The sequence below is a fragment of the Lepisma saccharinum genome, chromosome 4 (genome assembly GCF_977018435.1).
Source record: "Lepisma saccharinum chromosome 4, izLepSacc3.1, whole genome shotgun sequence".
Classification (NCBI taxonomy): domain Eukaryota; kingdom Metazoa; phylum Arthropoda; class Insecta; order Zygentoma; family Lepismatidae; genus Lepisma; species Lepisma saccharinum.
The window spans coordinates 46,485,133-46,500,374 of NC_139232.1; the positions used below are offsets into that span (position 1 = coordinate 46,485,133).

General features: G+C 40.1%; 2 protein-coding genes across 2 annotated transcripts in view; both read right to left on the reverse strand.

Annotated features, from left to right (window-relative positions):
• LOC145986444 (uncharacterized) overlaps positions 1–15,242 on the reverse strand; it is a 109,436-nt gene that overhangs the window by 35,503 nt on the left and 58,691 nt on the right. The window lies entirely within an intron of this gene.
• LOC145986426 (adhesion G protein-coupled receptor A1-like) lies at positions 6,502–7,992 on the reverse strand. The gene is given in 5 exon segments (XM_083120441.1): positions 6,502–7,245; positions 7,247–7,447; positions 7,449–7,693; positions 7,696–7,854; positions 7,857–7,992. Coding segments are annotated over 5 exon segments (1,485 nt in total).

Here is a 15,242-nt window from a genome sequence, read left to right on the forward strand (position 1 = left end):
TTATACTCCAGTTATTGCATTATTGATTCAACTGCCTACTCACTTTCGGGAGTTTGTAAAAGGATTTCACCTGAAAATGATATCAATCCGACAAATTATTCACACTCTTCTTTATAATTAACATATATTCAATTAATATACAGAATAGGACAACAAACAACACGATTTCGGTAACTGATCTTCATTTGTTTACATGACGATTGCGCGAGGCCCCTTAATCAGGATTTCATCATCACTTCCGGTGCTAGTCCTGTCCTATGTGGAAAAAGAAATTTCGCGGTCGGAAGACCTCGGGAGAAAGGTCACTCCGCCACAGGTGACTTGCGAACGGAATGTGGGAACTTACGTGTTAGCGCTTTCCAAAACAACCACCGCATCTGTAGATACAACAGTGTCTCGCCTTGATACCATAGTTCCGCTGTGTGCAGTTCAATTTGATTTTGACATTTATTTAGATTCATTAATTGTTCATACTGCCGGACGTCAACTTGTCACAATTATAACCAAACCGAAACTTGCTAGTACTGTAGTTTGTAGAAATAACTGAAATAATAGATGAGTGGTAGAGCAATGGCACGGAATGCCAGAGACCCGGGTTCGAGTCCTGGTCGAGCCTTCATTTTTCGCTAACAGTACTACGTAGTACATCTCCTGTGTGTGCCTAATTTAATAAAATCTTAGGAAATTTTTACCAACTGTTCAAAATATGATTAAAGTGCCTGCAAATTATGAATTGTTACAAGAAATAGAAAAATGTGAGGTTTTTTGGAAAGCGGACTTTTGTTCGAAAATAAAAATGATATATTTTATGAATTTGGAAACTACAACTTTTTTTTACACAAGTAGAATTTCCAATATTGGCACTGTACTCGACTTTGAATTTTGGTATTCAACATTGGATCATTCACATGTTTCTTCTTAAATTATTTATCACTGTAGCTTTTGAATATATGGTGGAATCTCGATCTTACATTTTTGAGGGGACCAGAGTGAAAGGACATAAAATGCTGGAAAATATAAAATTAAGGTTCCACAATTTTTTCACAAAGGGAATTCCATAAATGCAGAGAATAATAAGATTTTATGAAAATTTTTGTCATCAAGTGCTTATTCTGCACAAAAGGTTTTGCAAAAGTATTTTCCATGCATTTATTCTCAAATCGAGTCACAGTGGTCCAGTTAGGGGGTCTGGTTGCTACATGGGAGACCAAGGAGCAGTGATCTAAAAAGTCATAATTTTTCCGGCCTTCTCTGCATAACACTAGAACAGCGAATAATCTGATACCACTGAAACAGCAGAAAAGGTTTATTTTGGCCCCTTATAAGATATACATTTAAAAATTATAAATTATTTTGAAATGGAACTTTGTTTTATCTTATATATATATATATCATTTTTTGGTTTTATGTATTATAATCAAAGGGCTTAGGTGGTTTGTGATACACTTTTTTTACAAATTGTAATCATCAATGACTGACGAAATGTGCCAACTAACACCAGTTACGATATAAATTAAAATAGAGCTACAATTACAATATTTGTTTTACAAATTGTTCAAAGTAATTCACACACTATCACAATTTATCATTGATATATTATGATAGGATTGGTAGGTAAGAGTTGCTCCACTACCTTTTGCTTTTTCCTAATTTTTCCCTTTTTTGCGCTTGTTTCATTCTCATCGCCACGGATGCTACTGGACCCATGACGACCACCGGCTTGTATCATCGAGCGACAGACCTAGGCTCATCGCAGAGACCGACGACGATTTTGTGGAATACCAGCACCAACAAGGACCCGTTCCCGTCTGGACCCCATGGCTGATTTTTCCATCTTCCAAGCCGCGATGCAGAACTGGAGCGCTTTACCCAGGACGTTTCTTGCCCCGAAGCGCCATCGCAAATTTGACTTCCAGAAGGCCCCTCCCACTGAGTGCATCCTGCTCTTGTTTCCCGACGACACATGATACTTATTGTTATTTTTCATCGGCTAAAAGTGTTCCGGTGCTCAGCTACTTCAACTACCGTAAGGCACACGCAATTAGTGCACACGCATGTCCTTTACAGTGCCAAAGTTTGTGCCCATGGGTGCTACCCATATTGGATTAGAGATACGTCTCTTTCTTTTGTGTTTTTTTTTTTATTATCGTCAGCTGCACAGAACGTCCAGCCTATGGCGACATGAAATTTACAGCGTTGCCATGATAACATACCTCAAGGCTCCGCCCAGCATCGTGTATGTTCCACCGAGTGTACTTTGAACTCAGCAAACAGTAAATACAACCGCTTGCGGTTCCCGGCGTTTCTTCACACTGTGCTGACATGTGTTTTTTTATTATTATTGTGCTGTCATCACTCAACCAAAACTAGTTCAGTGTCACACTTATGTAATTATTTTTATCCATGCCTCAAGACTTAGTTAATTGTGCTCGTACTTTTTTGAGTTTATAAGAGGCTATAACCTACAGTTTTCATTTTTTTTTCTCTGCGTGTTTTTATATTTTTTTCTCAACAGTGTTTGGTGCCACGATATGATATGACTCTTCTGGTGATTTCAATTTTTTTATGGTGATGTGATTCTTCTAGTGATTGACTTACTGTATTGGTTTTCTACGAGTTTGATATGTTAATAAATCATAATTTTTAAATATAACCTACTCCGGACGAGGTAGTCGACCATCACAGAGTGGTTCGATTATTTCAACAAGGGGAATGTAGAGATATGGAGACCATTAAACCGAGAAAACCTCGTCATGTTAATATTCACACTTGTTTATTTCCTGAACTTGTCCGACCAGCGAGTGATCCCAAGAATGCGCTAACTTGTAACTTCCGTAAAAACCAGGAACTGGAAAGGCAAACGCGTGGATCTAAACAGGATCTACCGCGTTTGAAAGGTTTAACAACCTTTCGACGCCTAGAATGATAAAAGCAAGCTCCTACCCGGAGCTAGCTCTCTTTTGATTCTGACACTCATCGACGCTACATGGATAACTAGTCCGATTACTTTACAACACGTTACACTGCTAACTACGACGATGGAACACGGAGTTACCGCTGCCTAGCATGCTGCAAGGCGCAAGGGATGGCCCGGTTTGGTGAACTGAGGGTCGCTGGATAGAACCTTGGAACTGTCACGATTCGGTCTGCGAGAAGCATTAGGACAAGACATCACACACATCTACCAGGTATGAACAAGCGTGAATAACCTATTACACCAACTTTTCCATATCTCTACCCTCCTACGGAGCAGGTTTAGCCAACAGACATTATTAAGCTCTACCTAAATGTTTAAATGAAACTTCCCTGTGACCTCAGAGCCCAGGTAAAACGGGCTTACAACACTATACACAGCTTCCAGGTTTCTGGAGAGAGCCTTTTCTGGGGTGTTTCTCAGCACATATGACAGCCTTTTGGATTGATGGAATATATTGATGAATACTATCGTAATGTACCCCTTAATTTCATGTTCGAGTTAAGCTTAGCTGGGTAACAGGCAGGAAATTCTAAGGAATGTGTTAACTTCAGCACAGCTTCAAGACAAAGCATTTTGCAGTTATTGCAAAGACAAAGTTGGGAAGAAAGAGAGATAAAAGGAGAAGGAGCTTAGATGGGGAGGAGGCAAGTTGAATCTCGAACAAGAGAGTCGAAGTTTAGCTTGAAAAGGGGTTAGTCGGGACAGTTGGTCGGGAATAGTAAAGCGGAGAAGTTTGAGTTTTAGGGAGAGAAGAGACGAGAGTTAAGTTTACATTCGGGAAAGTGATCGTCAACTTTGAAGTTGTTTGGAAGTGAAGTGCTGAGAAGTTAAGAGACAATTTAAGAGACTAACATCAGCGAGTGAGTGAGAGTGAACTTCGAAACTCATTGGTCTTCTCTTCGAGAACGAGACAGGTAATATGCTTTTCTCTCAAGCCAACCTTGCCTTTGCAGTCTTTAGGTCACTTTAACCCAAAATATGAGAGTTGCCATTCATTTGAAAGGTTGTGTAGGATAAGTTTGTTTAGGTACCTCCGCAGATAGAAGAAGCAGCCAAGCGAGAGCTTACGAGCTACCGCTAACCCCCAATGGTAAGATTTACATTAATCTAAGGGCTCCATGTTTCGATCCCAGAACCATTTAAGGTTCTCAACCTACAATGCGTCGGTGGTTGTTTCACGTGGTGGAGTGCTAGGGCCTCTCATCCTTTTTTTTTTTTTGGAAATGCGATGAGAATAGCATTGCTCTATTATAATTTATATCCTAAATGGTGTACGAAATGGTGGTACAAGACTTTATTTATTTCCCTTCGAAATAAATTAATATAGCCCGAACTTGTTTCTTTAATGGTGCCTTGAAATGAATGAACATTGCGAAGTTTGGCATTTTTCTTAAAATTTTGTACGCAGTGTCATGAAATGTAGAGTAAATTTTCCTCATAATCTGGCTTTTCATTTTGACAAAAGGGAATGATGAAAATGTGTCAAAATAGAAATGAACAATAGCAGCGACCCTCTTTAACATCAGGAACTTCAGTTTTCTTTAACATTTCACTCCTTAGTGTTATGTGCACTATTAACGCCAAATAATGTTATTACAAATTGCACATCTTGGAACCTTCTAAATTTACATTGGTGAACGCGGAATTTTATTTCACAATTGGCAGAGATAAAGGGATTGTTAATTATGTGGGATGTTCAGTTTAGATCACAGTGACGAATTAGATGCAACTTTGGATCGATTGATAGAATTGGCAGAGACTATAGTTTCGTGAATACTAATCCCACTGCGTCGTCCACGTCCATACGGCGTAGCCCTGTAGTTACTCGTAGCAGAGGCAAATTGTTACCTGTTAATACTTTAGTTCGAACCCCGCCCAGAAAAATGGCACACGCAGGTTTTGCTACCCCGTTCTTGTTAGAAGGTTTACAGTTCCAAAGAACGGCAGGCGAAGATATCACCAATTTTTTTGATAAGGTAGAGAGCATAAGCGTAGCTAGAACTTTATATTTGGGTGTGCACAAAGAAAAAAAAATGAGGTCTTGTACTTTTTTAATAGCATATTTTGCAACACAATCACTTGGCTCTTAACTGCACTGATCTTTGTAAAGGAATATAAATTCACTAAATGACAGTGTTGAAAATTTCTGAATATATGTAGTAGAAAAAAATCAAATTGCATAGAAATTACACACACACAAAATGTTCATAAATGTTACAAACAAATACATCAAAATATACGTCATCTATAACAAGAGACGTCTGTCAAAAGGTACAATGTTCTTAAACTCATCAATAATTTCATTTACATCAATAGACTAAGCTTTTTCCTGTTCCACAAATAGCAAGAGCAGGGCTTCCAATCTATCCTGCTTCTGAGTTGCTCTTAATTTAGTTTTAACTTGGGAAAGCTTGGAGGAAGCTCTCTCTCACACGTGCAGCTTGTGACAGGTATAGAAGAAAAGCGCTGCAGTACAGAGTAGAATGCAGTAAATATCTTCTTTCTCCAAAGACATAAAAAAATCGAAAAACTATAGACACTCGTTTCATCAGCGATAATGCACACGTTTGTACCAAGTAATGACATTTTCAACTTCTTACAAACTGCCGCTTATTTTCTCTCTTATTGAAATATCTGTCTTTAATTCTCTTTGATGAAGCAGCCCATTAGGGTGTGCCTAGGCACACCCGGCACACCCCGTAGCTACGCCTATGGTAGAGAGTATAGCCATACTTAATGAGTGGGACCCCTCTAAGAAACTAAAGATGCTTCCGGTATTGTTACATGGGCCGGCCTTACTTTGGAATGAAGCGTGGACACAAGTTATGGGTAATAGGGAGATTACCTATGATCTCTTTAAATCTAAATTGATTGAAGAGTTTACAGGCTCAATAGACAAGCTGCTATTAGAAGAACGCATCAAACATAGGCTACATCGAGATGATGAGTCAGTGTCGGACTACGTAAGAGATAAGGAGCTCCTCTTATGTAAAATGGATCCGAATATGTCCATCAATAAACAAATCAAACATTTGTGTTTAGGTTTTCAGCCAGAGTACATTCGGGAGACATACAAGAAGGAATATGTTTCCGCCCCTGAACTTTTGCGCGATTTGAAGCAATTCGAGAAAATCCAATTTTTTATTAAACAAAGAGAAATCCAAGAATTGATGTCAATTTTCTGAGGTTACACAACTAACTGTGTCGGGAAATGTTTCTTGATGTTCACTAATATCACTGGGTATCTGAGTGCCTATTTCACATACAATACTGATGTGGTCGTTTTTATCAGAACATGTGTTGCTGTCAATATTTTCAGATATTACACTAGGAACGGAACCTCTACGAACAGGTAGTTCTATATTTGTCTTGTGACGGTATGGTAAAGTACAGTATTTTCGCTCGGCGCCAATCACCATTCTGCCTCCTGTTCCGCTTCCCTTTGAAAACCTTAATTCTTCCAAGCCGTGATGTTTCGAACGTGGCTTCTTGGCCTCCTGCGTATTTTGGCTTCCGACATGATTCTAAGCTGCATTAGTCATACCTTCCACGTCAGGCGGAGAGAAAATGTTCATCTGAACATTAGATGGCAAGGCAACATTATCGCTGTCAACATGAGCATTTCGGTACGACAAGCTGTTTTGCTTTAGCTGTCTCTGCTTGCGGAAAAACTTTCGTGCGACGCCGCTCTGGTGAGGGTTGTAGAATATATCGGCACCACTCACGGAACCTTCGGTAATACTGTTTGACTGCATGAACACTAGGTTAATATTTGAAAATTTGCCTGCGGAATCTGTTTTCGATGTAGGGCCACTCTTCTCTATTGTGATTTTAGACTTATTTGTGTAAGCTGAGTTTATGCTGTTGGAACTGGCCATAAAATTTATGTTAGGATGTGCCAAATTCATTACAGGAATTGGATGAGTATCCGAAATACTACGACTCCAACAGCAACGACCTCTCTTCTCGCATTTAAACTTACTCCATGCAACACGCACATCGTTCCTTGAAATACAGAAGAAGAGAAACACAAAAATACCAAGTGCTATAGAAAATAGGCAGTAGGGAACACCGAAAATTGTTTCTTCATATGGCACATAATCTCGGAAAAGGCATGAGGTTGCCATGGCTGCGGAGATCCAAATAAGAAGAAATAAAACTAGAGTAACGTATTGGGCTCTTAACTGAGATGCAGGTGGATGTTCTTGGTCTTCTCCATCACTGGAGAGTGACTGAAAACTTCTAATGCTCGCTCGCTTGCTCGGCATTGGACGGGTTCGTCTCCAGAAGCCTTAAATCGACGTTCTCCGTAACTTGTGTACCTTCCGAAAACTGTTCGTTTTCCTCGATATTGTGCAATACACATCTTATAAGGAGAAAGAATATCAGCAGGAAAGACAGCACCATACCGATAGGTATGTACACTGCACTTATGCTCGGTCCAAAAGTAAGGAAGCAGTAGGAGTACCCTTGCGTACTCGGCCATGTTAACAGCCCCAGATATTCCACATACTATGAGAGCAATTCCCCAAACAACTAAATAAACCCCAAGCACTGGCTGCTGAGGTATAGGTTGATCTGGTAAAGGCTCGTCATCTGGGATAGCTTCCAGAACATCTGGTTTTGTCAACTTCTTATACAAGTTACTAGTAGTTATAGCCATCCAAAGAAGAGAGCACAGACTTAGATAATGCAACATCAATCCAACTCCTTGCCAATTTTTGGATTTTCTGTTTGGTATATGCCCAAGCTGAACATGAAGTAAAGAACTGCAATGCCTATCCACGTATCCACCAATGAGTGCTTTGCTTTCTTTGACATCTGAATAGATGCATGGCAGCTAATGTAGGTTATAACAGTCACTAGCAATGCTCCCAAACATACACAGCAGGATGAGAGAAACGAAATTCAGCTCCACCAATTCTTCCTCGATATTCCTACAGATGAGTTACATCTTGAAGCAGTCCAAAATATCCCAAACGGTCACAATGGAAGACCAGAAGGTCAGGAAGCATATGTTGTGATCCCACAACACCGGTGAGCTAGTCATTCCAGTACCCACAGATGTCCTCAACATAACGAACACAGGCTCAGTAAGATTTTGAACATCAACGTCAACTAATTTACTTCCTATTACACAGGAGGTCACATCTCTGCTGTCTTGTTCAAGAGGATCCAGAAATATTATTGGAAAAAAGTTGCAGCAAAATTTAGCTTATTCGATTCTGCGTTATTCTATGCTAACAGACTTTTCCTTTTTGAGAATGCCTTCGAATTTTATTCATTGTGAGAGCAAAAACGGGCCTTTTTTGTTCTGAAAATGATTGCTCTATTGTATGTAGGTCTACTGGATAATTTTTAGATGGAGTCCAAACTGGAGTATCTATAATTTTTAATCCGACAGTAATTGTACACGTCAATCCAAATTAAATAAAAATGTCCAAAAAAATTAATATTGGTTTACACATATTACATAGGAATTTGCACAAAATGAAAATCATAATGTTGGGTCCTGGCCGCTCCTGGCAGTGATAAGTATGCAGGGCCGGATTTACCTCTTTGCCGCCCCTAGGCCAAACAAGCTCTGCCACCCCATACCGTTTATCAAGAATGAAAAGAATCATTATTTTCTGTATTACTATTTTTACTATTAACGGCATGCAGTATTAATTAAATGATAGTTACATACAAAAAATGTAACAAAGCGATATGACATAAATTATATAAATTACATTTTAACATTTACCTTGTTTTTCAATGCGAAACCCCTTTAATAATGCTTGCGCCGACAGTTTAATTCTGAACAATTCAATGCGAATCACATGCTTTTGATATGCGGCCAATGCCGGCAGTAACAAGGAACGGCGTTCCTGGAACGCAGCCAAGCCGGTGTTGTCTTTCAAAAGCAAGCGGCAGGCTCCACGTTCTTTCCTCAATCGCCGACCCGGCTCAGCACAATACTGTACATTCGAAACAACAACGTCGGTAATTAAAAAACAAATTAGTAAACTAGTTCCGAGCTATCCTATCTCTCTTAAGAAATATTCTTCGTTAACTTATATTTACAATACAACTACATTAAGTCATTCCATTCCTGTTTCCGGAGAAAGAGAGGCAATCCAAGAATTAGGTATTCCTTATAAATTTAAAACAAACAATCGTGCAACCCCTACCAAAGTGCCGCTCTAGGTCCGGGCCTATGAGGCCTATTGGGAAATCCGGGCCTGTTTATATGGCGGTTGTAACAAGTTCTTGCTTCGAATCTTGGCCAGGGTATAGACGTTACTTCCAAGACTAGCCAACAGTGTTGAAAAGCAATACAAAATATGCTACATTAAAGTTTTTATTTTTTTATTTGGAAGCTGCTCATTTTATTAAATATTAAAATGGTTGTTACATGTTTGAAGGAAGACGATCAAAAAAAATAATGACGGAATTTCTTGTAAAGTTTGAAATGACTTTCTAATGAGGTATCTATCTAATTGTGCCATACCAGCAATGGGAATGGTAGGAAAGGGTTATGAACTGAAGTTATGTGTTTTTTTCCCATACGACAACCATGCAGTGGGAAATATATAAGCAACGATGTATTGCTGCCACAACACTGTTGCAGGAGTGGTGCTTTGAATGAACGGCCATAAATTGCTGCGATACGAGTTTGTTGCTGAAGTGGTCTGAAGGAAACCGCTCTTTCTAAATATTCGTTATTCCACAAAATAATGGCATAATTCCTTGAGAAAAATCCTTTTAAAAGTACAAATGACGTTCAAATAAAATATTTCTCCACATGTGGCATCACAGACCTGTGGTGGCATGCATTTAGTGGAAAGATACGAGACGGATATGCATAGGTGTACTTCACCTACGACACAAACTGTTGCATTGTGGGATCGAGCAGCCATGATTGAAGCTGGTTTTTGTAAGCATACGGAATTCAAGTGGACGGGCGGGAGATTTGACCCTTCTTTACGTTGGTACATTGTGCAGTATTCGGTTGTTTAACAGAAACTCACGTTTATCCTCCAATTTTTCGAGAAAGAACAGAAGGTGCGCTTCACGTCACAGAACTCGATAATTGTTGATCAGAAGACTGGCGAGAATAAGTTGTCCCCAACATTAATGAACAAAGCAAACATTACAGACTGTGGAGTGAACATTTCCTCTCAGGTAAGTTCATCGTATATCACCTTTCTCTGTGACTTTTGGTACAAATGGATCAAGCTGGTGTGTTTAATCATAATTGCAAGTAGTGTTTCTTTGTTTTTGTTTGGTAGAAAGGTGCTGATACTTCCGATAAATTTAACGATAAAAATGATAACATTCAACGTTAAATTCATATTAATAATTTTACGTTTGTACTTGATTATTTATATTTCGTTATTTAACACAAACTGCCTTGAAAATATTAGTAAATCTGTACTGGATGTAAATATTTCAAGCAGAATCCGAACCACTAATATATACGAAAACGAATTGATTTCAGGTAGCTGGGTCAAGTAATTAAATACATGTGAACTAAAGTTGGCCAAAGGTTTAGGCCCCTTTTCATTTTGTTATCGTCCAGTTCATATGGATCTACACCGCAAAACTTCGCCATTTCTCCATATCTTTATGTGTCGACTGCGCAATGAACTTGAACACGAAAAATTATCGCCATTTTCAGATGGCACAACATTGTCATTAATTGTATGCAATGTTATCGAAATTTTACACAGTACTAACAACAAACGTACAGTTGGCGCAGGTGTACGAACGCTACGTGCAAAGAGAATGGATCCCATTCTCCTACATGGTGGGAATTTCCTTGCAGACGACGAACAACTCGGCCGCAAACATGACGGCGGTGCGAATTCTGACGTCACATGAAACCACAACACTTCATTGTAGGAGTGGGTTGAAAGAAGACGCTCTTTAAAATTGACCTTCATTCCACAAAAAAATTGACGGAAATCATTGAGTAAATCATTAGAAGGTGTAGATATGAAGTTTTAACCAGATATTTCAAAACATATGACGTGTATGTTGTGGAAAAGATAAGAAACGAATATGTATTGCTGCCACAACACTCCGTGTTGAAGGGAGACGCTCTTTAAAAATTGACCATTATTTCACAAAATAATGACAGAACTCCTTGAAAATATGTAGAAATAAAATTTAAATGAAATATTTTTAAACATGGGTCAAGCATTTAGTGGGAAAGATACGTGTAACGAGTGCACTCACGGTCCCCGAAATGACGTGTCAATCATACCCCGGCACGGGGCCAAACGTCGTTATGTGTACGGGAAACCGGTCGTGACTCACGGTCCAGTTATCAAGTTCGGTACTGAGACGGTCGTTTATTGTCATACTATTGCGAGGCGGAGATTAATACCTTGAAATGTTACACTGTTTTGTTTACCTTTGATATGTAGATTCGAACATTCATAAAACACTAATAGCATAATATCTGGTACCTGAAAAACGTCAAATAACAACACTGACGAACGGTAAAAAAGTGAATATATATTGTAACAACAAAGAAATATTGCAATCAACAACTGTTTACAAAGCCTCCTCAAACGCTCACTCATTCACTCTCTCTCTCTTTCACACACATGAGGTATTTTTACATGTGAAGTATGGATACAAATCATGGATCTCATTAACATACCATTCCTTTTAATTTTAAACCTTTATGTGAATTTAGGGCATTCGTCTGCCAGCTCCTGTGCTCTTTTAAATTAACTTAAGTGCCAGCCCTCGGAAAGCGGTTAACTAAGACAATTGGGTCGGCGTGGTTAAATCTTTCGTTCCAATGAACGTATGCATCCAGTCGTGAGCACGACATTATAAAAGTTTCTCGGACGGGGGTGTTACACATAAGCCTCTCTCGTCCAATGAGAACAACTACTCAATCACATAGTGATGCAAAAACTTAATTGGCTCCAGCTGCCGGAATACACTAATCAATCGTCGGCGCGAGCAAAAATTACATCAAAAACCACTATGCAACAAATAATACTATTTCACGCACACGACCTTGCAATAAAAACAACTACGCTTTCCACAATTAAAAAGGACTCATCAGTCAACTATTGACAAATTAAATGGCGCGACGGGGGCGGTCGGTTACACAAAAAAAATGGAGCACACTTTGACCATTTATACTAAATATTAGAGAAATGAAATGGAGCTTCTAACGCTGAATACAGGCAATTAAATTAGAACGTCTGAACATGAAATAACCCTTTTTTACAACAATACCAAAAATTATCAGACGCGGAAATTAGTTTCGGGGTTTCCTGAGTGACTTTGCTAATAAGTGAGACTTCGGCGTTAACTGTACGGTGTTGATACTGACGACGCACGTTTACATGTACATGAGACCCTCTGAAGTATACTGTACCAGACTCTGCTACATGGCGTGGTTATTCATCTCTCCTGGACGCGGGACTTGCACACGGTTCCTTTGTGGCGAAATTGTCCTCCGAGGTCGATCGCGACGAAGAATAATTGCGACGATATGGTGTACTTGCACCCCCTCAGAACTTCGGGCGTTCCTCATGTCACTAGCGTCGGGTGTACGTGGTCACGCGTCGGTTCAGAATCTCCCTGGTGGCGGGCTTCGATTCGGCGTCGTTCTGGAAGCGTCGTTCTGGAGTCGTCCTTCAATCTCTCCCTCTGGCTTCGATCGGCGTCGTTCTGGAGTCGTCCTTCAATCTCTCTCTCTGGTGGCGTCCTTCGGGCTTTGGTTGGGACGTCGATCTGACAGCGTCCTTCGGGCTTTGGTTGGGACGTCGATCTGACAGCGTCCTTCGGGCTTTGGTTGGGACGTCGATCTGACAGCGTCCTTCGGGCTTTGGGCAGTGTTTGGTTTCGGCGTCGTCTGACTGGCTTCGGCGTCGTTGCAGGCGTCAGGGAAGCGACGGCCTCCCTTCTCAATCTTCTTTAGCCCTCCATCCTTATGTAGTCCACGCTTGGCAAAAACAAATCACCGCGTAATCTTCACCAAAATAAGGCGCACACTGGTAACTCTCTATCTGCACGTTGCTCACAGTACGTAAGGAAACAAAGTTCACGGACACAAAGCAATGATCACGCGAGAGTGTAGCGCGGAGATGCTCTCTCTGTGAAATCCGGGTCAAAACTGTGTCTGGAATCATAGTACTGCCTATATATAAGAGATTCGAATTCTTCCGTTGAACAGGACGCTCTAGTGGCTTGGCTTCGCTTTCTCAGGGGATGGAAATGACCTCTCTCCATTGTCTTGAAACGCGGTCAAGTGCGCGTCGTCGATCCTTGCAGGCTTGAGCTCCAGCTGATCTCTCTGGTCATCCGTGAACATGGGTTCGAACGCCCGCTGCGACTCGAGCCCGGTAGCGGCGAAAATAATCTTTCCTTATCTCCGCGTTGGTGCAAATATGTCATGTTCTAAGCGGCGGCTGTCACTCAAGAAAAACCCGTCCCCAGCTTCCGACGTCTGGCTCGGATACAAGTTTATCCACAAAATAAATCAAACCTCACACTTTCATGTTTGTGCATAAAATGAATCAATATATAAAAAATAATTTATATCGAACTGCGTTTCACATGTCACTAGATACCGTGACATACGAAACGGATATGTATTGCTGCCACAACACTTCGTTGCAGGAGTGGTGTGAATGAATTGCTGCCACAACAGTTTGTTGCTGAAGTGGGTTGATTAAGATGTCACCTAAGAATTCTGATAGGATTTTAAAATGTACCGAATGTGAGGCGATCTTTAGTTTTAAATTAATTATATCCAATTCTATTGTGCCTATTTTTGAGGACATACTTAGTCCTCCACAATAAATAACTCCTTTCTTCGTCCAAGTTTTTAAGTAATGATGTTGCTGCGCCGCCATTAGAAACAAGAGCCCCTGAATCGTGTTGTTTGGCCCTGAAGTTTCAAGATCCATACTTAAGTTCATGTCTGACGTAATTGTTATGACGTTGCGCCAGCACATCCGCATGCCTAGAAATTTGCTTTAGCTAGACTTGGGTCGTAAATATAGACGGAAGGGAAGAGTTGTCTAAATGTTTTATTATTAGAGTCCATGCAAAAGTTACCTCATCAGTTTTTGTTTTTGTTTTTTTGATCACGTGAAGAATGTATGTTCAGCTCGCCTCGGCCGTAGTAGATAGGTGAATGGATGCCTTATCAATTCAAGGTCGTATTTATTTTGTAAGAGTTACTGGGCCAGTTGAACGCTACGATAAAGAAGTAGGGCTGTCACAACTATGTATCGTTCAACTAGACCCATTAAAATTAATGGGTTATAATATTAAATAGCTATAAACGTTCCAGTTGGTTTTGCCCCAGGCCCTGTGCCTTATCCTTCAGAGGATAAGGGGGTAAACATCCCCAGCATTTGCACTCTCTCCAGTGGACAAGAAAAACACGGTACTAGAATGAACTTTTATCGGCATTTTACATGTGATATTTAGGATACAATTAATGTGACTATCCTCATAAAATATTCTTGCCCTGATTGGCTTTTGTTTATCTGACGACGTTACTGTTCTGTTTGCTCATGTTTGTTTTTCGCGTACGTGAATCAGACTAGCTTAAATAAGAAAATACCCAGAATGTGATTGTGTTCATTTATCTTGTGATACACCGAGCATCTAGTTAATCCGTTCTCCGCCTCCCAATCCTGCGTACTGGGTGAATCATGCAGACAAAAGTCGAAGCGGTCCTCTTTTGCGGAATGATTCCGAACGATCGTTAACGTCATTGCTATTGTTCCAGAACCCAAATACTTACATAAGCATGCAATTTTCAAGGGTATAGCTTGGCCTTTGTGTGTGTGTCTGTTTTTTTTTTTTTAACGCCCGTTATATTTATGGTTGGGTAACGGTACAGGCATGGAATTCCAACCGAGGCACATGGAGTATGAATTCACGTGTGTTCCTAACAATACTACATACGTAAGTTGTAATTAATATACCACTACAGAGAGGTGTACTTTGATATGTAACGTTGATTTAATCTTATCGAAACTTCCATAATGGTAGGCGAATGCCGACATTTTTATTTGGGGGGTGACCTTGGAACAAACATTCTGAATGCAATTAATTATATATATTGATTTATTTTCTTCACGAAAGTAAAGTCCAAGGGGAGACTTTCTATAATCTCCCCCTTCTGTGCATTCTGGTCTTAAAAAGGCATTTTTCACTAGGGCTGGGCGGGATCCCGAAAAATCGGGATCGGGAAAAACGTTTCCCGTCCCGATCCCAACTTCGGGAAATGAAT